This window comes from Colius striatus, chromosome 1, assembly GCF_028858725.1.
Source record: "Colius striatus isolate bColStr4 chromosome 1, bColStr4.1.hap1, whole genome shotgun sequence".
NCBI lineage: Eukaryota > Metazoa > Chordata > Aves > Coliiformes > Coliidae > Colius > Colius striatus.
In genome coordinates this window covers 154,060,182-154,084,989 of record NC_084759.1, presented here as the reverse complement: position 1 = coordinate 154,084,989, position 24,808 = coordinate 154,060,182, and the positions used below count along the sequence as shown (strand labels likewise).

General features: G+C 42.1%; 1 protein-coding gene across 2 annotated transcripts; it reads left to right on the top strand.

Moving 5' to 3' along the window:
- Positions 1-3,215: 3,215 nt before the first annotated feature.
- Positions 3,216-24,187, top strand: SLC25A17 (solute carrier family 25 member 17). Of its 2 annotated transcripts, XR_009819103.1 has the most exons (10): positions 3,216-3,364; positions 8,554-8,614; positions 9,676-9,742; positions 13,505-13,656; positions 16,246-16,362; positions 17,073-17,218; positions 18,095-18,190; positions 22,239-22,321; positions 22,821-23,686; positions 23,954-24,187. XR_009819103.1 is itself a non-coding variant. In XM_061992357.1 (9 exons), exons 1-9 carry the CDS (start codon positions 3,230-3,232, stop codon positions 22,966-22,968), a joined length of 1,005 nt encoding a protein of 334 aa, XP_061848341.1. In that variant the 5' UTR covers positions 3,216-3,229; the 3' UTR covers positions 22,969-24,187. The 2 variants fall into 2 exon arrangements, 1 of the variants encoding a protein (XP_061848341.1); XM_061992357.1 differs by having other exon boundaries at positions 22,821-24,187.
- The last annotated feature ends 621 nt before the right edge of the window (positions 24,188-24,808 follow it).

The following is a 24,808-nucleotide window of genomic DNA, read 5'->3' as shown; positions in this document are numbered from 1 at the left end:
TTTAACTGCAGATGGCAATGAAGCCCCACACAGCCACTCACTCCCCCACCTCAGTGGGACAGGGGTGAGAACTGAGTAAAAATGTAAAACTTGTGGGTTGAGATAAAGACAGTTTATTAGGAATGGGAAAAACAGAATGTACAAAATGATGCACAACACAATTTCTCACCACCTGCTGACTGGTGGTCCCAACCAATTCCTGAGACGCAGTCTCCCTCAGCGAAATCCCCCCAGTTTATATACTGGGCATGATGGTCTATGGTATGAAATAGTCCTTTGGCTAGTTTAGGTCAGCTCTTCTGGCCATACTCCCTCCCACCTTTTTGTGCACTCACAGCCTCTGCTGACAGCACAGTACGAGCAGCTGAAAAATCTTTGACTAAGTATAAACATCGCTTAACAACAACTGAAACATTAGTGTGTTATCAACATTATTGTCATCCTATATCCAAAACACAGCACTGTAGCAGCTACTGGGAAGAGAATTAACTTTATTCCAGCCAAAACAGAAACGGATGGCAGTCAAACAGCCTCCTACTTACCACACTTCTAATAATTATGCTGTAGGTGGATATATATAAAAATGCCACTAACATAAAATATACTTTTAGGTCTAATGTTTCTTACCTTGTTACAGATACTAGGTGCTGTATAAGTCAGCCTCAAGGAGTAACATTGAGAGGCATCCCTGCTTAAGCAGGAGATCGTTACTGAGCAGCCTGCTGCTGTACAGAAGAGCTCAAATGGCTCTTGGGGGCTACAAATATTTATAGTGTAGACTTGTAGTCGAGCCCCCTTTTGGTGTCTGTGCGGTTGTGCAGCTGTAGCATTTTTTTTCTCAACCTGGAATGCTTGCCTTGGGCAGAGAAGCCTGTGCTCTTTACAGCCTGCCCCTCCCTCACAGAAGACCACGGGATTTTCCTTGCAGAAGGGTAAATAGATGAAAGGATGTCTTCCCAAAAGGAAATGGCTTCCTGTCTGTGTAGTGAAGCTCTTGGGAAAGGTGTAATGTGCTATCTGCCCTGTCCTCGTTCAGACAATGGGTGTCATAGTGGTTCTTACCACAGGTGGAAGAGCTAGGAGGTCCTGCAGCTCAAGAAAGAGGCAGCTGGAGAGCCGTGTTTGAAGAACTAAGAACTACAAGCATGAAGAACGAGTAATGGACTTATTTTCTCCTGAGAAAGGGAGAACAAAAGATGACAGACTAGCAACGGACATGAGCCCAGGAGTAACATGATACAAAGCTAATGAGAATGTTAATTCTTATCTTCAACTACAGGGGTTTTTTTCACAAGTGTAGGTGAAGATAAGAAGAGGGGAAGGATTGCTACACAGGCTAAACCTTGAAGCTATCTGGAACCCAGTACATATCCTCAGAATGGGGAAGAAAACCAGGATAGCAACAGACACAGATACCATCTCATGTGATTTTACAAGAAGTAACTGATGACTTGAAAATGTTATTTTAAAGAAGGGGTTGAAGTTAGAAAAAAAAAAGAAACAATGTTAAACCAAATATTGTCTCCTCTTTGTAATTCATAGAATGGCCATAGAACGGTAGGAGTTGGAAGGGACCTTTAGAGATCATGCTTATGTTAAATGTTTGGGAAAGGGAAGCTAGTGGTGGACAGAAAAGGTATTATTGTAGTTTCAGAGGAAGGAGCAATAGATTTTCTCACTATTCTCAGTGATGTACTTTGTAAAATGGGATTTTGGACAATGACAATGACAGCAAGGACAATGAGACAAGTATCTTGGGAAACAGGCTCTGGCAGTTAGAAAGGGTTAATACCAAGGCTGTAGTAACACTTTTTTTAGGCCGGGATGACCATGAATCAATAGCTTCATTCTGTGAACCTGACTACACTGTATCGTTGAGGAGGAATCAGAAACTGGTAAGGGATGAACCTCCTGCCTCAGAAGGTCCAAAGGCTGGATGGTTGCTGAATTAGCATGAAGTCAGCAAACATCTGGAGGAGATTGTGACCACTGACTCACAGCCCACCTACCCAATTTATACCCCAGCCTCAAAAAAAGAGGGCAGAGGAAGTGAACTGAGCATGCATATTCATCTGTATGCCAGGCAAAGAAATACTAATCACTACATAGAATAATGATACATTATGTTTTGGAATAGAGAAGATGCTGAAGTTTTGTGTATAAATGCTGCACAGGAGGTACTGTGAGAGTGTGCTAGTTCTGTGGATTACCACCTACCTGTGCGAACAGGCAATAAAATACCTCTGCTCTGTGTGTATGTACATTGGCGTCTCACACAGCAGGTAAATGAACCCCACTTTGGGGACAACACCAGTATCTGTCCCAAGTCACAGAAATTATTCTAAGTTTTCATGAGGTAAAGTCTACTAGGTGTAGAGAAAAAAACAGTTGTACAAAACCAAACAGATGAACAACACTTGTGAGGAAAGGCTGTGAGATATGGGTCTGCTTAGCCTGCAGAAGAGAAGACTGAGGTAGGACCTCATTAATACTTCAAAGTACATAAAGGGTGGATGTGAGGAGGATGGGGTGACACTTTTTTCTGTAGTGTCCAGCAATGGGACTAGGGGTAATGGACAACAGCTGGAACACAAAAAGTCCTACTTCAGGGAACACTTCTTTGGTGTTCAGGTGAGGGAGCCCTGGCCCAGGCTGCCCAAGGAGGGTGTGGAGTCTCCTGGTCTGGACACGTTTCTGTGTGATCTGAGCGATGTGAACCTGCTTTATCAGGGGGGTTGGCCTGGATGATCTGTAGAGGTCCCTTCCAAGCCCTGCCATTCTGTGGTTCTATGACTCCATCCTGCCTTTTTACGGCACAGGGTTTCCAGCCACGCGTTTCCCCCTCGCCTTGCTCCCTCACAGCTAACTGCTACCATTCCCCGCCTAACTCTTTCCAGCGCTGACCCTCGCTCCCGCGGGTGCTGAGGGCCGGCCCGCCTGCCGCCGCCACGCGCGGCCGTGGCCCCACCGCCGCTCCCGCTCGGGCCGCGGGGCCTGTGACGGCGCGGCGGGGCCTGTGGCGGCGGAGCGGGGCCTGTGGCGGCGCGGCGGGGCCTGTGGCGGCGGAGCGGGGCCTGTGACGGCGGGGCGGGGCCTGTGGCGGCGGAGCGGGGCCTGTGGCGGCGGGGCGGGGCCTGTGGCGGCGGGGCGGGGCCTGTGGCGGCGCGGCGGGGCCTGTGGCGGCGCGGCGGGGCGGGGCGAGGCGCCACGTGATGGGAAGGCGGGCGCCATGGCGCGAGTGGGGACGGCCGCCGCTCGCCTGGGTCTCGGCAGTGCCGCGGAGGGAACGGAGCCTGCGGGAGCCGCGGCCATGTCTGCCGTCGCCTCCTACGAGAGCCTGGTGCACGCCGTGTCCGGGGCTGTGGTGAGCGAGCGGGCCGGGGGCCGTGCCGCGGCGCCGGAGGAGGGTGCAGGGGACGTCTCGGCGGCGGCGCCCGTGGCCGCGGGCGGTGACGGGGCCGCGTGAGGGGGGTCGGTGGGGTGGCGCGCGCCCGCTCGGGCGGAGCGGCCATGGCAGCCGCGTGAGGGGCGCCGAGGAGGCCACGGGCCGTCTCAGCTGACGGGCCGCGGCTTCGGGGCGGTGTGGAGGCGGGGAGCCCAGGGCAGGGCCCGGCGGGGCTGCGGGAACCTGGCCGTGGTGCCGAGGTGTGCCACCTGCGTGGTCGCGCCCAAGCTCATCACGGTCACAAAAAGAGGAGTAGAGGGGAGGGCTCCCTGACACAGAGTCTCGGTTCCGCCACGTTTGCAAAGCCGCTGGTTTTGGGTGTGGGATTCGATAAACCTCGAGGCTGACTGTCATCCTGAGCAGCTGGAGCATCCCCTGAGCCTAAGAGGAGCTGTAGCTGCGCTCCCTTAGGAAGCGAGAGTGTACCCTTCTGAAGCTGGGCGTCAAATGAGCTGAAAATATCTAAGCCTCCTAGAAGTTAAGACAGAGGGGCAACACTTGGGCTGTGTGCTGTGAGACTTACACTATGCATCCGCATTCTGCAGTCGTCTCATTAAAGTGCAGAAGTTTTGAAGGGTGAGGCGATGCACAGGTGTTAATTGAAGCACGAAGCCAGCACAATGCAGTGAGGAGGTCTGCATAAGTTACTCAATTACATTCTTCAAGTGACAGCTGTAAATTAAAAAGTAGCATTTAGCATCCTTAGGTTTCCTAGTATGCCCAACCCCTGAAGGAGCGAGCACTAGCTCTGCAAACAGCACATCAGCCTTGTGCTTCCAACGGATTTTAGGACAATGCAGCACATTAGACTAGGCATACTGATGTTGTTCTCGAGCAAGTTGATGCAGCAATACTTCTGGCTTATTCCAGACTACCTACAACACCTAAATATGTATTATAGCAATTGCTGATCTTCTGTTCTGGCAAAAGTTCCTGTTTCTATCTTTCATGGGATGAAAGCCCCTAAAATGTTCTTGAACAATAAAGGCTGATTTTAAAGGAAAAAAAAAAAGACTCTAAAGAGTATTTTGTCTGTATTGCAAATAAATATGAGACTATTGTCTGCTCTTTAAAATGTTTTAAGTCTGCTTATTTAAGTGTCAGAAGACCATGGGGAATTTTTTTTTCCACTTTCAAGAAATGGAACTCTCTCAAATTATCTCATTGAAATACTGCTCTCTCTCCTTTTGCTGTTCTATACAGACCAAACTTTCTGGAGCTATTTGACTTCTGTACTCTTGGGACTTCTGCTTGCTGTTACTAACGTTTATATACAATTTAAAGCTTTAGAGCAGAATTTTTCTCCTAAAGTGAGGATTTTAATTTTTTTTTAATGCTTTGTGCTGGAAACCTTGATTTATTTATTTTTGTTACAGAAAGATGTACTTATTGATTTAGATATTTATTTGCTACTGTAATAACAAAATCACAGAGTCATAGAATGGTAGGGGATGGAAGGGACCTCTAGAGATCATCTAATGCAACCCCCTGCCAAAGCAGATTCACCTCAATCAGGTCACACAGGAAGGTGTCCAGATGGGTTTGGAAACTGCCAGAGCAGGAGACTCCACACCCTCCCTGGGCAGCCTGGGCCTGGGCAGCCTGGGCCAGGGCTCTCTCACCTGAATAGTAAAATAGTTTTTCCTTATGTTTAAATGGAACTTTTTTGTGTTCCAGCTTCTTTCCATCACCCCTTGTCCTGACACTAGATACAATAGAAGAAAGTGATGCCCCAACCCCCTGACACCCACCATTTAGGTATTTGTAAATATTAATGAGATCCCCCACAGTCTCCTCTCATCTAGACTAAAAAGCCTCAGTTCTCATAAGGAAGATGCTCCAAAAATATGTCTTATATATAATATAATAATACAGATGTAAAAAACTATGTACAAATTTTGTCAAGCTCTTAGGTGTGGATACTAACTGTTCTGGAATTATCTCAGTGTTTGTTTATTATTATTACCTGCTGATGTTCAGATGTGATGGAAGAATTTTTGGAAAAAGAAGGAAAAAGCAATCCACAGGCCTGTGCTGAGGTGATGAGTCAGAAGAACGTCTCAGATTACAGCATGATAATTTTTGTTTCTGTTCTAACACGGTGAAAGTTCACAAGTCTTCTACCTTGTCAAACCTGAGACAAGTGAATACTTTTGTGAGCAGAAAAAAAACCAGTGCTTGATTTCCAGTGAAGTTTAATTGAATTACACAAGTATTCTTTTACTCTGCATGTAGCTATAAAGTAATGCTCCTGTTACAAAAACTGTATGAATTAAAATGTTTATAGCATTGTGGCAGCAGTTATGCTGCTTTGTTTGACTCTGAATGTTGGCTGAGAGCATAGTTTTTTATTGTTTTATATTTTAATTTTATTGGTTTTTAGAAGACCAAACTTTAGCCTGTGGTCCTTCATGCGGCAATCACCTCAGGCCATTTATTTTGGCCACTTACTGCCCCCTCTTGGTTACTGAACAGTTGTTTATGTGGTGCTGTGGAAGATCAGCGAACTGATCTGACTGAAGAAGTAGCCTAGTAGAGAAAGTTGTTTTTTAGCCAGATTAGTTTCCTTGTCTCTCCATCGTTGTGTAGGTGCCCAAATAGTTATGCCATCAGAACAGAGGAGGCAGGGATGTAAATACAGCTTGACCGAGAGCTGGGATTGCTTAAGCCAGTTCGTACCTGTCCTGGTGATTATTCAGCAGTACAATGACTTGTCTTGGCAAACTAGAGAGACCCAGCACCAACAGGGAGGGGGTGGGAGGGCAGACAAGGAAGCCTCACCCTCTCAACAGTCATACATTTTAGCATATGTTCCTACAATCAATAATGTGAGTTACTTTCCTTACTGGCATCAAGTGTGATTCAGTAAGGAAGCTGACCCCACCTCAGAGGGTTTAGTTGCAGGGGAAGGAGTTGGTCCTGCTCACCCCTTTCCTGTCTCCTCCATATAATGCTTCTGACAATCTCCCTGACATGTAGCTGAATTGTTCCATTCATAAACGCAAACTAAAAGTTTCTTTCTCTCAGTTTAGACAAAGGTGAGGAGTGGGTACACATTATCTTTGACTGGCATCAGCTGAGTTAGCTCTTGACATTCTGCTGAGCTACAGCCTCAGATATGTTTTAAACCAGGCTGAGCCTGAAAGGCACGTCACGTGGGAATGGTTCAAGGCTGCGTCTGGGAGGTTCAGGCTTCCCATCAGAAAGCATTTCTTTACTGAGAGGGTGATCAAACACTGGAAGAGGCTTCCTAGAGAGGTGGTTGTAGTTTAAGAGCCATTTGGACAATGTTCTTAATAGTATACTTTGACTTTTGGCCAGCCTTGAAGTGATCAGGCAGTTGGACTAGATGAGTGTTGTAGGTGCAACTTAGGTATTCTAGTCTATTCTGTACCTTGTGTTCACCCATTTGTCCCATGTGCAGCTATTGCCTCATTTCAGTTGTCAGATTTTTGAGTGCAGGTGTACCTGTTGCTGTATGATGGATTGCACTGAGAGTAGGATTCAAGATAAATCTTGCTTCAGGAGGATGGAGGCAGGTTAAATTGAGCAAGGGAAGGCTGCAACTTGTAGTGACGGTGCAGTCTTGTGGCTGGTTTGTGTGTGGGTGTATTTAACTGCTTTGAGGTTGGCTTCAGAAATGCTGTAATGCAGCTGCCTTTGGGAGGTATATTTTGGTTCTTTCTGGCACTTCTTTTTCTGTGCTGGCAGGAGCCTTGTAATGGAAATGTATTTTTTGTAAATTTTTAGTCAGATGGGTTCATTAAACCCTACTTGCTGTCCTGCTGCATATACGGTAGGTACTGAGAATGAGCAGACACAGGACATGGGAGAGCAGAAACAACTCTTTTGGTTAGAGCCCAAACCAAATGGGTTAAAATAATTGTGTAATTATGACCAAGTGTTATCCTTTCATCTGCTACCCGGCGTTATGAACACTGGAGGCACTTAATTCTTGTTAAGGCATCAACCAAGAGTCATTTTTGTGAGGTAACACCAACTGAGAAGTCCTCTCTTTGTGGTTGTAGAAATAGATCCAAGGAGCCTGCTCGGGAGCTGAAATGTTTCCAGAGGCAGAGCTTACTTAAATGTATGGCATAACATAGCTGTAGGAAACTCCCAAGTCGCTCCACGTGGTATGTTTCAAACACAGCACTTGTGCAACTGGCTGTATCCCAGAACTTCCCGCCAGTCTGCATGGCTACTAACAAAAGAGTGCTGCAGCTTTAGTGACCACTTGATACATTTAATACTGCTGTAGGGTGTTAACAGGTTTACACCAAGCCAGGGTCTTTTTTGGCTTGGGTATCTTTCACAAAAGCTGTGCGATGTTATTGCTGGAGTACTAAAGAATGAAGAAGCTGAATGCTGGTAGGAGAGAGAGGGACCAGCTGCTTGTATGGAAAATGAGGGCATTTGTCAGTAGTATTTAACCCTGTTGTAGAGTGGCTGCTGGCTTTTCCCTTTAGAGGCTTTAAGGGTTGGATTGTGCAGGAAGTGAAGAGGGTGTTGGATTCACAAGAAATGAACGTGGTGAGACATTAGGTCATGGTGTAGTTCATCATGTGTAATTCATGTGCAGGAGATGTCTTGGTAGGCGTATCTTTGTTGCCTAAATTGGGATTTAGTACAACGCTAGATAGAGTTCTGAAAATAATGTACTATTAGTTATTTAATGAGCAAAAAGTTGTGTTTTTTTAAAGTCAAAACAAGGCTATTGCAACTCAATAATTATTTGTGTCATGATATTTTTATTTCCTTTTTTTTCTTTAAAATAAAAAACCTCTAGAAATTTGTTACTGAGGCTAATGAGAGATAGAGAAGGTGCAATATGTTTGTCTTCTGAATCGCACTCGTGAGCTCTCAGGCTTCAAAACCTTTCTCTTTGAGCAAAAAAGCTTCTAATGGTTTTAATATTAGCTGATCTAACACAAGAGAAAAAAACCACAAACCCTTGTTTGTAAGCATGGGACCAAAAACCACTTGGGTATGGAGTTTATCCCCTTTTTCAACTTACTCAGTAGACCAGCTTCTGGGTGAGAAGTGATGGTCAGGCACCTGTACAAGCAACTGACACACTATATAGCCCAGTTTATTTTGTTTTTCAGGGCAGTGTGACTGCAATGACTGTATTTTTTCCTTTGGATACAGCTAGGCTTAGGCTTCAAGGTAAGTGCCAAACTCTATAGTATCTTTGTATGACGGTGTTTCTATTCATCTTGGCTTGGGCACTTCTAAGGGTGGTTGTAGGGGGACCTATCTTGCATGAACAGGAATCTTACCTATGTAACACTGACACTATTTAATCACTAACACCAGTTTTCCAGCTGAAGGCAATTCTCCCTTTTGAAGGTATGGGGCAGCCTTTTAATTAGCTGAAAAGCCTGTGTGATTTGTGGGTAGGCATAGGTTTTAAATAGATAGATCTAAGACCAAAAAGAAAAAGAAAGATGTGAGATCACATCTTTCATAAATTACACAGGGTTACATTTGTGTGCTGTTGCCTTTGCCTGCTGAGAACCTTTCAATATGAAGGACTGGTATCACGAAAAATGTGGAATTATTCCTGAGAATGATTTAAAGGGAAAAGTCAGGATTAGAACTCGGAGTAAGAACATCCAATACTTAGAAAAATGCATCTAGGTTTAAACTTTGTCCTAACACCCTATCTTCTAAACAAAAGTCACAGAAGTGTGACTAAAGTGCTATTAAGAGTTGGAAGGAGATCACCAGACAGGTAGTGAAAAATACACGGTTGAGAAATGAGCAGTATATTGCTGTTGCAGGTCTGATTGCAGGAAGAGACAAGTGTTTTCCCAAGGCTTAGCTGCTTGCAGATTAACTGTAAGAGGTTGCTCTGCTAGTGGTTCTAGCCTGGAGTCCAAGGAATGATTTAGAGAGCAGTTAAGCAGGCCTAATTCTAGTTTTACCTAAGAGAAACCTACTTTCAGTTCATGTTACAACGATCAGGTTAGGGACTGGTAACTACAGATAACTCTGGTGCATGCAGAACCTGCTGGTGTGGGGAAGGAAGAAGAAAAAAGGAAGTAACCTTACCTACCAAATTAAAATAAGAGATGCTTTGTGGATTTGCTGCAGAAATAGGTAGTGCCTATACTTTATGAGGAAGAAGAAACATGCTTTTCTGGGGTGTGTTCAAAGTAGAGAGGATAAGCACTTGAAAGCTGAAAATTGGAGTAATCTAAAAGTTTGGTTCTTCTGTTTTCCAGTCGATGAGAAGCGGAAGTCTAAGACAACACCGGCAGTCCTCTTGGAAATAATCAAAGAAGAAGGCCTGTGAGTAGATGCTAATTTTCTGCTTGTCTTCGTGTACACAAGATCTAAAGCTTAATTTGAATTTACTTTTAAATGAAATAGCCCATAGCTGTGTGCACAGATTTGCTTTTCATTCTGATCTAGAATGTCTCCATAGGAATGTGCTATGACTTGCATAATCGTATGTGTTCATCTTTAGCTAATTTGGAATAGCTTTCTCATGCAATCGATCTGTTCAGTGATGTAAGTGTGGCTGCTTTAGTAAGGTAGCTGTGCCTCCTCGGGAATGCAGCTTTGTATCCAAATATACCTTTGTGTACTTGATAAACCAGCTTTGTGTGCCGGGGTGCTTGGGTGTGTCCATTTCTCATAACCAAGATGAAACTCTTGGGCAGCCAAGCCACTTTCAACAGGAGAATTGAGACATGGTTCCCAGCTGGAAGGTTTCTTTTTTCTCCTCCTAAGCATGTGGAAGTAAATAACAAGTGACTCTGTGCATGGCAACAAAGATGATTAAGGGAGTGGAGCATCTCTCTTATGAAAGACTGAGGGAGCTGGGGCTCTTTAGCTTGGAGAAGAGGAGACTGAGGGGTGACCTCATTAACATTTACAAATATGTAAAGGCTGAGTATCAGGAGGATGGAGCCAGACTCTTCTCACTGATGCCCAATGATAGGACAAGGGGAAAGGGGTACAAGCTGGAGCATAAGAGGTTCCAAAGAAATACAAAGAAGAACTTAATCACTGTGAGGGTGCAAGAGCACTGGAACAAGCTGCCCAGATGGGCTGTGGAGTCTCCTTCTCTGGGAACATTCAAAACCCACCTGGACAAGTTCCTGTGTGACCTACTCTAGCAGCTCCTGCTCTGGCAGGGGAATTTGGACTAGATGATCTTTTGAGGTCCCTTCCAGCCCTTGAGATTCTGTGATTTTGTAATGCTGTGCTTTAGTAGTTGCCACATAGTCTGAGCTGAGCTGTGTGGGATAAAGCATGCCTGTCCTTGTTAACGACTGTTTTCCTAAGTGAATCCCCGGAACTCTTAGGTAGACCAGAGCTTCCAGAATATAGAAGTTGACAAAAGTTTAGTTTGGCCAGTAATGTTGTACCACCTTTGAACTTAAGCGGTTGACAGTTACGTGCAGGAGCACTTCTCAGTCAGGTAGTGATCTCTTGTTCATCTTCCCACATTACTTTTGGTGGCAAGTTAACTTCTGTTAAAAAAACACAACAGAAAACAGACAAACAACTAAAACTGAAGTGGAGAGACTGCAAAATTGGTCAATCCTATTTTCCTGTGAAACAAAAAAAGCAGTAATTCTGTCGAGGGGAACTGCATTTCTTCCAAAGGAATAAACTGGGGAAACCTGTCCAAGCAGTGGTACTAACCTGGAATAACCAAAAAAATCCCAAACAACGACAAATCTGAGATGTGATGTAAGATCATAAACATCATGTTTGTATTAGTTTGTGTAGTCTTGTCTCATACTGCACTTTTGTGGGACTGTTTTTCTCATCTGGATAAAGCAAACAGGTTTAGCTAATGGACTTTCTGTAGAAGTTTTGTCATACAGCTTAGGTGTTCACTGGTGTACACAGTTCTTTTCAAGGTTGCAGTTTGGAACACAAAGTCAGGTTTTGCTTGTGCACACAAGCATGTGTTGTGAGTTGCAGATACTAGGCTAGCACTGGCAACTTAAGCCATTAAAATGAAGTCATGAGCTTTGTCGCGGGCTTCATGTTTTGTGCTGCAAGATGTTTCATTTGAAAATCATCCAAAATTGTTCTTTATTAACAAAGCAAAACCAAACTAACACTCTCAGTTAGAGCTCATGGTCCCTAGAGAGTATTTCTCCCTTGCTTTTCCAGCACAGAATGCAAAATATGTTTTAATTCTACTCATGGCTAACTGTACAATCAGATAATCTGTAATTGTAACCATATGGTTAGCTAATCCTGTAACTTCAGAAACAGTTTTAATAATGGGGTGTATTCCCAGCTACATGGGAGGGAGAAGTGCTTGATGCATCTGAGATGATAAACTAGCATTTACATTGTAAGAACAGTCAGACTCTGCATTTACCAGCCTCAAATCTTTTATGGACACCTTCTTGGGGATCCTTATATTCTGTGTATTTCCAATGTTTTAATGAATACTAAAGAGCTTCCATGGTTACTGCTGGTCCTTGAGGAGATTTCTTATGCTTTTAGCATGATACCACTGGAGCTTTAGTGAAGACTTAGTGTTTTTATCTTTTTTGGATATATTGTAGCAGGTGCTGAGGATGTAGGGCAGCAATTGAAATGTTCCTCTTTTACAGCAGGCCTGTCAGCGAAGGGAGCTTTTCCTTTGGAAAACTCTCCTTGGTGGAGCATATTCATTTAAATGTCTAGTCTTCCTGTTTTAAATTTTATGTGAGGATCCAGACATAATTTTTTTTTTTATTGCTTACTCTGTTTTTTTAATTTGTATTGGACTGACAACTGTGTTTCTCAAGAAAGGTGAGAATTCTCTTTGTGACTTGGTATGTTTTAATGCATTATTTGAACTGACTCTATCCTATACACTTCAAACATAAACATAGAATTGTAGAATGGTAGGGGTTGGAAGGGACCTTTAGAGATCATCTAGTCCAACCCCCCTGCAGAAGCAGGGTCACCTAGATCAGGTTGCATAGGAACATGTCCAGGTGGGTCTTGAAAACCTCCAAGGAAGGAGACTCCACACTCCCCCTGGGCAGCCTGTGCCAGGGCTCCCTCACCTCAACAGTGAAAGAGTTTTTTCTTATGTTCAAGTGGAACTCTTTATGTTCCAGCTTCATCCCATTACCCCTTGTCCTGGTGCTAGCTACTATAGAAAAAAGGGATGCCCCAACCTCCTGACACCCACCCTTTATAAATGTTAATAAGATCTCCCCTCAATCTCCTCTTCTCCAGACTAAACAGCCCCAGTTCGCGCAGCCTTTCCTCATATGAAAGATGTTCCATTCCCCTGATCATCTTGGTAGACCTGCACTGGACTCTCTCCAGCAGTTCCCTGTCCCTCTTGAGCTGGGGAGCCCAGACCTGGACACAGGACTCCAGATGAGGCCTTACCAGGGCAGAGCAGAGGGGGAGCAGAACCTCCCTTGACCTGCTGGCCACACTCTTCTTGATGCATCCCAGGATGCCATTGGCCTTCTTGGCCACGAGGGCACATTGCTGGCTCATATTTAGTTTATTATCAACCAGGACTCCCAGGTCTCTCTCTGCAGAGCTGCTCTCCAGCAGTTCAACCCCCAGCCTGTACTGGTGCATGGGGTTGTTCCTTCCCAGATGCAGGACTCTGCACTTGTCCTTGTTGAACCTCATGAGGTTCCTCTCTGCCCAACTCTCAAGCCGATTGAGATCCTGCTGAATGGCAGCATACAAGGGATGAATATTTAGTTCACTGATGGCTGTTGGTAGAGAGCCAATAAGGTAGTAATACTTCTGAAGTGAGCTCCAAGCTTCTCACTGTAAATACATTGTACCTCTGCAGCTCCTTTTCAGTTGAATTATTCCTAATTGCTATAATTTATTAATATAAATGCTTATTTTTATTTCTTAATAGTACAGTGATAATACAGAAGTTTAGTGTGGTTTGTAAGCAGTAATGATAGAGACAGATCTAGTTAATATTGTACATATTATACATACCACATTGTACCTCTGTGAACCTCCACCAACATCTAAAAGCAATCAGATGACATAAATACTTTGCTGATCCTTACTGTGACCTTACTGTGACTTTCTCCTCTCCATTAGGTTGGCACCATATCGAGGATGGTTCCCTGTTATCTCCAGCCTTTGTTGCTCCAATTTTGTTTATTTTTATACATTTAATAGTCTCAAAGCTCTTTGGGTCAAAGGTCAGCATTCAACCACGGGAAAAGACTTGGTTCTTGGGGTTGTTGCAGGTAATGCTTTTAAAAACCATCTCAATTTCACCAAAAAAAGTATTTTTGGTATATTCTATGTAATGCTTTTCATTGAAGTCCAGTGGAGTTCACACAGAGTGCTTATTCCTCCCACTGTATGCAGACCTGCTTCACCGTGCAGCTCTGCCCTTCTGTGTGTGCCCCCCATCTTGTCAGTAGGTGGATAAACTGTTCCTGTTGTGAGTTCTGGCACAAAGCACAGTGCTGTTGTGGTTTAATATTCTGTTTGTGTCTGGTGAATTGTTTACCATGGTACCTAAGCAGCATCGTTTAGATATTGAAGGCAAGTGGCAGGGAGAGGTGATAGGTTTTTTTGGCAGAAGAAAAGATATGTGCCCATTCTGAAATGTTTTCAGTCATGATAAGTAAGTTTTTAATGTAAACATTTGGATTTCAGTTTTCGGACTTGGTTTTGGGTCATTACCTGAAAGTGACAGTAAGTCCCTGGATGTATGCAGGTCCAGTGGGACTGTATGTTCTTTTCTATCCCTTCCTCTCATGTGGATGCTACAGTGGCTTCTTTGAAGAGATGACAACATTATGGCTTTTCTAGCAAATCCAGTGTTAAAAATTAGCACTATGTGCCTGTGCTTGCCAGTAATGTTCTGCAGGAGCAATTGCTCATGCAACCACACTGAAACAAGCTGCTATTAAAAAATCTGGAAACAAAAAAGGACTGTGATTTGTTTTTTGTTGTTTTTGGGGTTTTATTTTTTGAAAGGGAGTTGAGTGAGTAGGGGAAAGCTTTTTTTAAACTATTTTGCTAGTTTCTTGTACTTTCATTGTAGGCACAATGAGTGGCTGAATAGTTGGAGGAAAGTAAGGAAGGAAATTCTTAAGTTGGCTTTGTTACATGGGTAAAATTCTGCATGATTATAGCCCAAAGGCTACAGGAATTAGGATAATATCTTGTCAGTTAAACGACTCTCTCTTCTTCAGTGCCACTAGTTTATGTCCTTATAATGGAATAATATCTGGTGTAAATGAAAAATTCCACTGAAGGCATTTAGTGATTCTCCATACCCATCTCTCATTCCTACTCTTGGTCACAAATGCAGATTGGAAAAATGCATTTGAAAAAAAAAAAGCCTTTTCCAGTCTGGAAAGCAAAGTTTTATGAGTTTTTCTTTAACTGAGCTGGGCGAAAAATTACAATTAGACAGTCCTCTGACCTGTTGCTCCTTCATGTAGTCACGTTGACTTTGGTTAAGAGAGATTAACGTGGCTTGCTTTTTCTAGTGCTTGATTTTGCTCCCAACTTCTTTGGAGAGCTGACTGTAGACCTGATGAAGGATACTGAAATTTAGTTACGTTTATATTCTGCTTCTCTGAATCCTCTTAAAGGAAAAGAACAGGCACAGCGTAGGTAGTAATCTCTCACCTTTTTCAGACCTACTCTTCTTGATAGTGATGTAGTGTGTCCATCTCCATGTAATATAATAATTCAGTCTGTCACTTAGACTGGTACCAAAGCAACCAATGTAGCAGCAATTGCTACTTTCAATGGTGCAGAAATATTAATCATAGAATCACAGAATGGTAGGGGTTGGAAGGGACCTTTAGAGATCATCTAGTCCAACCCCTCTGCAGAGGCAGGGTCACCTAGACCAACAGCTTGTTTTAACATAATTACTTCTATGTAACTGCCTCAGTTACTACTGAACAGGAGAGACTCCTACCAGGTGATTGAAGAGGGGAGGTCACTTAATCCTTCTCCCTCTTAGTTTAGAACTGTGTTTCACAATACCTCTTTGTTGGAGCCTTATGTATGCTTGTCTATTTCTCTTCCCCCATCCTAATTTATGATCCTCGGCTTTCAAGCTTTACTATTGGAGTTTGTTATTGCATGTAATCTCTTGCTACTTCTAAGCCTTAACGAAAATGTTTGCAGAGTCCTGTGGTTTCCACTTCTAAGTATGAATTTAGAAGCTAGATAGTCTTATTCCTTTGTCAACGTAGGAGCTCTGTTCTGGTAATCAAACTGTACGCACTGATCTGTTTTCATTTCTCCTTATGAAATAATCTTCTAATCATATCAGTCAATGTTTCTTTCTGAAAGTTGACAGGAAGTAAGTTATCATGGAGTAAAGTAGAGCATGAAAAAGTAGTGTATCACGTGCTCCAGTGTGGTGTAGGATGCAGCAAAGTAACAAGTTCACTTAAGATTCCTCCAACATGTTCATATTTGGTGCGTTTTGTTATTTGGCATGGAGTTTTTTCTTTGTGGATTTGTTTGTGGAGTTTTTTGTGGGGTTTTCACTTTTGTGGGATTTTGGGTTTTGTTTTTTTTTTCCTTTGTTCTTTTAAGTTTTGGGGAGGAATAGCAGAAATGTCTTCCTACTTTATGCAGTCTCCTGACAACTAACTCATGGTGGAGCTGTGCAGGGATCTGTGAAGTAGCTCATTACAAATGACCAGTTTACTTTTGCAATATGCTGTGTTAATCTTTTTCCCCCTTCATCCTACCAGTAATTTCAGTAGCATGTAAATTGGAGTTAAAAGGGGACAGTCAGACACTCGAAATCTTCTGGTTCTTACTGATTTTCTTTGTGCTGTGTTTTGCGTTAGGTGTAGTCAATGTACTCTTGACCACTCCTCTTTGGGTAGTGAACACCCGTCTGAAGCTGCAGGGAGCAAAATTTAGAAATGAAGACATTGTACCAACCAATTATAAAGGCATAATAGGTAAGCACCTGCTGTTGTCTTCAACCAAAGAGAAATTCATTAAATGGAATTGGTCAAGGACTCTGAAATTTGAAGCCCTTTATTTGTGTAACTTATTTGACCATAGAATCTCTATGCTTCCCTATCACTTTGCAGCCACTGAGTTTTAGAGGAAGCTGGACTTGGCCATTTCTACTGGTAATTAAATTTTGCAGTATGGACACTTACAAATGAAATATCTTTTACCAAGGCAAGGATATACAGAGACTGGAGTAGTAGTGTGCCCAGTGAGGTGGTAGCTGGGACTCTGGGTTTGGACAGGCAATCTGCAAATTAAACTTAAGTCACTGTGTTCTCTTAATCACCCACGTGTTCAGATTGTCTTCCTTTTAAGAAAAAAAGCTAAATAAATACAGTTGCAGTTTTGAGGAAGGTTAAGAAGACCTTAATGGGGATGCTGAGCTTGTGCCAAGAGCATCATGGTATCTGTGCTGATGATAGGCTTTGTTTACTTTAATGGTAATGAGAGCAAGAACGTCCTTTGTCACTATTTTTCTGTTAACTTCCAGATCAGAATGGAAAATTTAAAAAGTCATTGCAGTGGATTTTTATACACTTGGAGTATTAGGCTCTAAGTGTGATTTTTTTTCTTCTGCAGTCAGAATGTTGTACTCAATTTCAATGACTCCTTTTTTTTGCCCCCCCCCCCCCCCCCCCCCCTTCCTTCTCAGATGCTTTTCATCAGATAATACGAGATGAAGGAGTCTTAGCTTTGTGGAATGGTACTTTCCCCTCCTTGCTACTGGTCTTCAATCCTGCCATACAGTTCATGTTTTATGAAGGCTTTAAGCGGAAACTTTTGAAAAAGCAGCTGCAAGTGAGTATGTTTTGAAGTTGGGAGTGAGCATGCTCTGTTGTAAGACAGGTTCTTTGACAAGTGTTACTTGAGCGAATTCAGAAATGTAGCTCTGGATTTGGGTCTTGTATTTTTGAGGATTTTTTTGAGTTGATATGACTTCTAAAAAAGATCCATTGTTGTGAAGTGAGACACGAGTCTTTCACATCCCTAAGGACGATGTTATTCCGATAAATTCCTTTTCCTGCAAAAATAAAACTGCACCTCTTGTCCACATTTGTTTAGGTTGATGCACAGGTCTTGATTTAAAGTAGAGATTTTAATGTATCTGCTTTATAAGTATGTATTCACAGACATTTAAAGTCACGTCTTAACTCTTTCTCCAGTAAATCAAGTCTATTGAGCCTTTGAAGTATCACAGATTTATTCTGGGCCCTATCATTTTAATACTCCTTTTTTCCCTAAAGCTATAGAGTGATGTTCAAGAAGTCTTTCACTGTCACCTTTTCATGTCATGTGACTTGTTAGGTTAAATGCAAAAGCTGAAATGCTTATTGATTGATGGTATATTTAAATGCCACTGCCCTCTTTTTGTCTTAATCTCCATGTTTAAACTGATATTGTTGTATGGTTTTATCTTCACGATGCTTTGGGAACCTAGTTACGGTGAGAAAAGCAAAAGCTTGTGAGCAGGATGAAGTTACAAATAAACTTTAGTTATGAGAAAGTAAGTTGGTTGAACCATGACTTTTAAAAAGGAGAAAACCCAGAAATCTTTATGCCAAAGATACCCAGGTAACCCGGTAACAGGTACCAGTACAGAATGCCCAGACACATATGGGTAAGTGCCTGATTTGGTACTGTGTAGAAATAATGTGTTGTTTATTTATTAAACAGCTCACATCTTTGGATGCTTTTGTCATTGGTGCAATAGCCAAAGCAGTTGCCACCACCCTCACTTATCCTCTGCAAACAGTACAGTCAATTCTGCGGGTGAGTAGTAATTTCATTTTGTGCTAACTGCCTCTGAGTTACTCTGATTAACACAAGCCTTGTCCATATGGCTTGTTTCTCTTTGTGTTAATGAACCCATCATTGTGGGAGCTCCTTTTGCACTGTGCAGGTCACTGATAAGGATACCTCTTTCCTTTAATCCATTACTGACAGATTCTGATAGAACCTTGGTATCACTGGTGCACATTTGTATTGAGTAGCTGGTAGGATTGACACCATAGTACATATGTACAGCCTCTGAGAAGCTGATGCACCATACTGCTTTTAGGCACTACAAAAAAAGTAGATTTACTTATTCGAATGTAAATAGAAAATGTGTCAAGTGGGAAGCTAAAATTAAATCCCCTAAACTCAGTTTGTTTCCAGATGACCTAGGGCAATCCACAAAAAAAAAGTTCTATTTGTAGGTTTTGTTTTATTCAGATGATGGCCTGACCTTGTCAGTAGCCAGAATGTGATTCATCAGTGGAAGCTGAGCTTCCCTTATAAATCATATCTTTAACCACTCTCCTAGCTTTGTCTCCTTACTTGTGCTTATGCTGGCCAATAATGCTGCTACCTTCAATATGTACCAGTGTTGTTGTAATATTGAAACAGAACGGAGCTTGAGGATGGAGGGGAAAAGAGACCTGGCCATACATAAGCAAGCATATTGTACTTTGATTTCTGTGCTTTTTAATCTGTTCCTGTAAATTGTTGCTTAATGATTTTTGTAACAATTAAATATTAATGAATGTTTCCACATGAAATATAATGCTGTTTTCCTGAGTAAGGGGAAGCCATGACTTGCGTGTATGCTGAAGGCCATTATCTATATTCTAAAACTTGTATAAACGCAGAGAATTAGTTGAATTACTAAAGATGAGCCCTTCATGCTAAGGATATCACTTTCCAGGCTTGTCTGATAGGGGATTCTTTTTGTTAGTCATCTAGAAAAAGCGATTTTCGTGCAATTTCTGTAATTATTTCAGATTTTCTTCTCTCTTTATGGCTGGACTAAATGTGTTCAGATTTTTGTTAGCCTGAAAAATACAGTTTGGATGCTGTATTTTAAACCAACAGGACTTGAATATATTTCCCGTGTGGTTGCTGCTGCCCTGCAAAGACACAAGATAAAACTTTTGTGTCCTCACAGCTTTCTACCTCACCACCCTAATAGTGCACAAAATGGCATTGCATTGTAGGTGCATCAGCCACGTTGTAGCTTCTGATGATCATCTCAGCTGGTGCCTTCATTTGATGTCTTACCCTGTTCTTGGGAGTTAGGCTAGCAACTTGGACTTGTGTTACTGAAATGACACATAGAGAAAAACATTTAAGCAAATATAGCCTTGGTCGAGTTGCAACATCAATCTGGTTTTAACTTGTGATGTTGTTTTCTGCTGGTGTGAAGGAGAACTGGAAGGCAAGTTGGAATGCTTTGTTTCACTCGTAGCATGGCATAGCAGTGCAATTTTCCTGGGGCTACATCAATATAACATCTTCACTCCTCTTTCCTTTCCATGGTTGCTATAGAAATGGTGACTATTACTTCATATTTTTGTTTGTCTCCTTTTGGCTTTTTGAACAAAATTCTTCTGTCTCTTGGTGACAATGTTCTTGAAGAAAAGGGTGGCTCTGGCAAGTTGTGCTGCCAGCTCGATGTGCTAACCAGCCGCTGCTTATTGCTCACTCCAGCTGAAGTCAGCCAGGTCACTGCTGGCTTGCCTGAGCAGCCATGAGTTAGTTGCCTTTCTGCTAGAGCACAGGTAACCATCAGTGACCTGATGGGGTGATTTTTCTCACAGTGGGCCGCTTTATTTTAAAATGACCTGTATGCTCCATGCCAGTTCATCCTCTCCCTGTGACAGTGCGGAGTACAAGGACCCTATCTTTAGTTCTGCAGGCAGTAGGGGTGAGTTTTTTTCCCTGTGGTCTATGAAAGAAGTAACAGCTAGAAACCCTGAATGCTTCTGGTGAGAACAGCAGAAACAGGCATCTGATACCTGTGCTGTCCAGTTCAAACTTACACTACTTTGTAATGTTTCTAGTCTAAAGCTGCCCTTGTTATATTTGATGAGGCTGTGTTCACTCCTGCTAAATGATGGTGAGAGGAAAAAAAAGAGTTGTGATTAAAGGTTTAGTATTTTCAGAAATAACATTCTGCATGAAATAGGCTTTGTGTAGTTGTGGGGTTTTTGTAGATAACTTTAGCAGACTTACAAGCTAACACAAGCTTGATATAATTCATAAAAGCTCACACATAAGTTAATTCTGTCATCAAAGTAGAAGTACAGGACTCTTTTCAACTTTAAACCTTTAGAAACTTGCTGTTGTTTAAAAGTTATTAGGGTTCCTGGTGATAAAGTCTCTGCAGCTTTGCTTTCAACTTTTTGGCATAGTACTCTTCTTGCTTCCAGTTATCCTGTATAATTGATAGCGGTAAGCAGCTTCCAGCCTTGCCATTTGGTATGTCTGTCTCCTTTTCAGTCTTTAAAAATACATGGCACTAATGTTAGTCATTATGCAGTGAAACTGTTCTTTAGCCTGTTTGTCAGTAAACAATGGATAAATTAAATGTGCCTGTGGAAACAGATCAATACTGTTACCGTTCTTAGTGATCCTGGGTGAAAAAGTTATCCTTAAAACGTAAGCCTCTCTTATCTAATATAGAGAATACAAGTCTTGTTGGGAAATCTTCTGCAGTAATCAGTGAAGTACTGGTATCCTAGGGAGAAGTTAAGAGTTTCCCCAACCCACTCCCTCAATGAAACTTTGTTTGCAGTACAAAAGCAGGCTGATGTTGGAGAAAATAGGAGAGAGAAGCATCTAATCCTGGTGTAGTTTGGAAGCCCATGAGTAATCTGGGCAGCAGCTGGCACTGTAACTTGGAGAACCTAGTTGGCAATTTTGTTGGGGTGTATCTGAGTCTTTGCCAGTAATCCCTAACATTGATTTATCAGTATCAAGTCAGTTAGTTGCTCATGAAAAGACCAACTTGTGAACACATACCTAATAAAGGGAGATTTCCAATACTGTTCTCTTGCTGTTTTTTTCCATCTGAGTTCCTAAAATGTATAGCAAAGGGACCTGTGTCATCCTGGCATTTTCTTTTCTGAACTGCCTAGATCTGCTTGCGTGCTCTACCTACTGTCAATGGTAATTTCTAATGCCCAAGAAGAAGCAGTTGTCTGAGTAAATTCTGGGAGAAACTCATCCACAGGCAGTTGCTCAAGTTCACCTTTCTTAGCACAGAAGCATAATATAGGTTTCAAAAGCTGTTTGGCAATGTTGTTATAAATACAAGTGTGTCAACCCTTGTATGTTAATAATTCATAGTTACAGCTTGCTGACAGTTTTGTTGACCTGTATCAGATGAGACTATCAATGAATGCTAGAAAAGGAGTTGCTGAAATTGCTGCTTTGACTCTGAGAGATAAAACTACAGCAGAAACAGTTTGTGGATAAGAAAACACAGGGAGAGAAATATTATTTAAGCCAGATAGGAAGATCAAACAATTTTGGTTTCTTCCACAGCATGTGGAAGCAAAATATGTAAATGTTTTGCACCAAGACTCTTGCTGGGCAAACAAATTTCGGGTCCAACTGTGCAATCTCAATGCAATAGTTGTCTGTAGATGTATGAAGCTTTGAATCTTTGTTAAATGAAAGCTGAGCAAGCCAGAAATATCTTGCTTTGAAAGTTGTACCCCTACCGAGACTCTGCAAGTCACACTTTTGAGATGTTGAAAATGGTTTCCTCCAGAGCAACTGAAAGAGAGCAAGTATGGCCATATGTGACCCTTCCTTAGAATCCATCTTCAAACCAAACCAAAATATTGTAGCACATACAGCTTTAATGCTTGTGAATGCGTGTGAAGTTTGATGGCGTGAGCTTTGGCCTCAGTTCTTCACTGATGACTAGTAGAGCCTGGAAAACATTAAAAGAGGTTTAAGAGATGCTGTCTAGCTTTTATGCATGCCTTGGCTTCTCTGCTTAGAGCTGTGGGGAAATAGTATGACAAAGTGCTCTTCCTTTTTTTTTAAGTTCGGACGCCACAGGTTGAACCCAGAGAACCGAACACTAGGCAGCCTTAGAAATGTTCTTTACCTTCTTCAGCAGAGAGTGAGGTGAGCTTTCCGGGTTTTTGTTTGGCTTTTTGTGGGTTGGTGGGGTTTTGGGAGCTTTTGTTTGTTTTGGTTTTTATTATTCCTAACAGGGTGGCAAAGACCTGAGTATTCCTGATATGTTGACAATGTTGACGGATCTGTCTGTTTCTTTTTGCCTCCCTTAAACTTGCCATTTGAGTCAACTTGTGTTTTCTAATATATATTGCAGAATAAGCACACAAAACCAAATTCTCCTAGCTACCTGCACAGTAAGTGGTATGTTAATATTCATTAACCTCTTGTCTTGAAGAGGAGCAAACTGCTTGCACAAAAGACTTAACTTTCTGCAGAATTTTCACTTCAAAATAGTGTAAAAAGAGCTGGCATTCAAGAGATCAAGAAATAAACTTAAGATTTGTATGGTTATTATTTACTTGTTATACTCATTCTTCTTTGTAGTGTGCTGATTTACTTAGAGAAGGCTGTTTACACTTAGCTTTTTGTTTGTTTTTCTTCTTAGGCGTTTTGGATTAATGGGACTCTACAAAGGCCTTGAAGCAAAGCTCCTGCAGACAGTCCTTACTGCTGCTCTTATGTTTCTAGTATATGAGAAATTGACTGCTGCAACCTTCACAGTCATGGGATTAAAGCATTCACGCAGACATTGAAAGACGAACCAAAGGTTGTGGGGTCTAGAAAACACGTTCCATTTCTGAGACTGGGCTGGGTAACAAAGGGTCCTCACTTCCTATTTCTTTGTAGCCACCTCCATCTCCATTGTTTGGAGAAACTGGAATACACTTCATAGGACCTGTTTCCATGAATTCAGGTGTAGCCCATTCCCTGCTCTTCTGTGGACTCACTGTGTTATGATACAAAGCAGAGACCTTATTTAATCACTTGACATGAAATTTTAAGTATTGTATGATTTGGCTGATGTTTTTACCAGGAGTGAGTATCTCTCACTATGCTTTCTTGTTTTCCTTCAGATCACTCTCAGCTATCCTTCTCTCCTTACCTTCTGTCAGCAGCTGGCAGGGCTGCTTTCATGTCACTTTCTTTTATCTGTGTTACGTCACGTCATATTTGGTTCATTAAAATAACTCGTAAAGAACAAGATTTTTGATATAGTTTTCTTCTAACTTAAGTACGTTTGTGGCACAGAAGGATAGAATATTGCCCCAAGTATCTGGTGGTGAGATTCCTGAACTGCTAGAATGTGTCTTACCAGTGAGTAGGCACGCTGCCTTCTGAAGTCCACCTGTTACAAACCTTGAACGTTTTGAATGCAGATGCTGGCTAGCTAGGAGGAACGTGACCTTTTGCTGTTTCAAGCCGAGTACCTCAAGCTGCTTCAAGAAAATGGGCTTACTACACAGAAACACAGTAAGTTCTGTAACCCCATTCCTTGTGAGAACATGTGAATTTATGCCATGGTCTCAGGTAAACAGGGAGCACTTCAGAAGTAATATGCCCTCTTAAAAAAGTGCTTTCATTATTTTTCCAGTGGTCTTCCCAGAAGCTTTCCTGACCATAAAGGTCATTAATTGTTGTCCCAGTTCATCTAAGTGTGTATGTTCCTTTTGCATAGTTTTTATTCAGTAGTCCTAGGCCACAGAATCCAAATACATCTTACTGTGTCCATCACTTAAGGTTGCAGGAGGATTGTTATGAAGAACAGATCTATATTTGGAGTATTAAGGAATTCCATGGTACTTTAACACCAAGAATGTCTGGGATAATTAAGTGCTGCAGGAAACAGGCTACTGAATTGCTAAATGGCACCTGTTTTTGGATCTCAGTTGATGCAATTATCAGTATGAAATTGGAACGCAGTTCTACAAATAATGCTGTCTTTCAAACAAGAATAAAGATCTTTACACTGGCTGCTCCTTTTAAGAGTATTTGGGGGTATCTGTGTACAAGAAAAATGCACTTAATTCAATGCTGGATGCCTTTCTGTCCAAATGGGATTTGTATATGATGAGCAAGAATGAAAAAGCATAATGAGCTGTAATTATACTTTGACGTGAAGTTTAATGAAGGACTGGAAACCTCAGTGCTGGAAAAGAAACAATCACAGTTCTGAGAATTTCAGTGAAAATATTCTTCTGACCAGAATGAGTTATCCCGTGTCTGTGGTCTTTTTGATGTTTGTAATAAGGAATCTGGAATTGGTGATACTGCTCATGATAAGCTGCTGCACTTTGAAACTCCTGCTGTCGGAATCATTGCGGGGAAGCTGGGAGGCTGTTGGTTTCATGCAAATGCAGAGTGGTTCTCATGCCACTTGGGCAGAAATATGTGTGGTTGCTAGAAGTATTAGTTCAGCATCTCAGATTTTTCTGGTCTGTGGCATGAAGGAGCAATTCCTGCAAATGCAGAAAGATTTTTCTGGTCGCTATACCTCTTAGAAGGAAGTAAATGCTTGCTTGTTATCATGACAAAAAATCCTTACCCTACCAGCCAGCATGGTTTCAAAGGGGTGAAGAAACATCTACTTTTTGC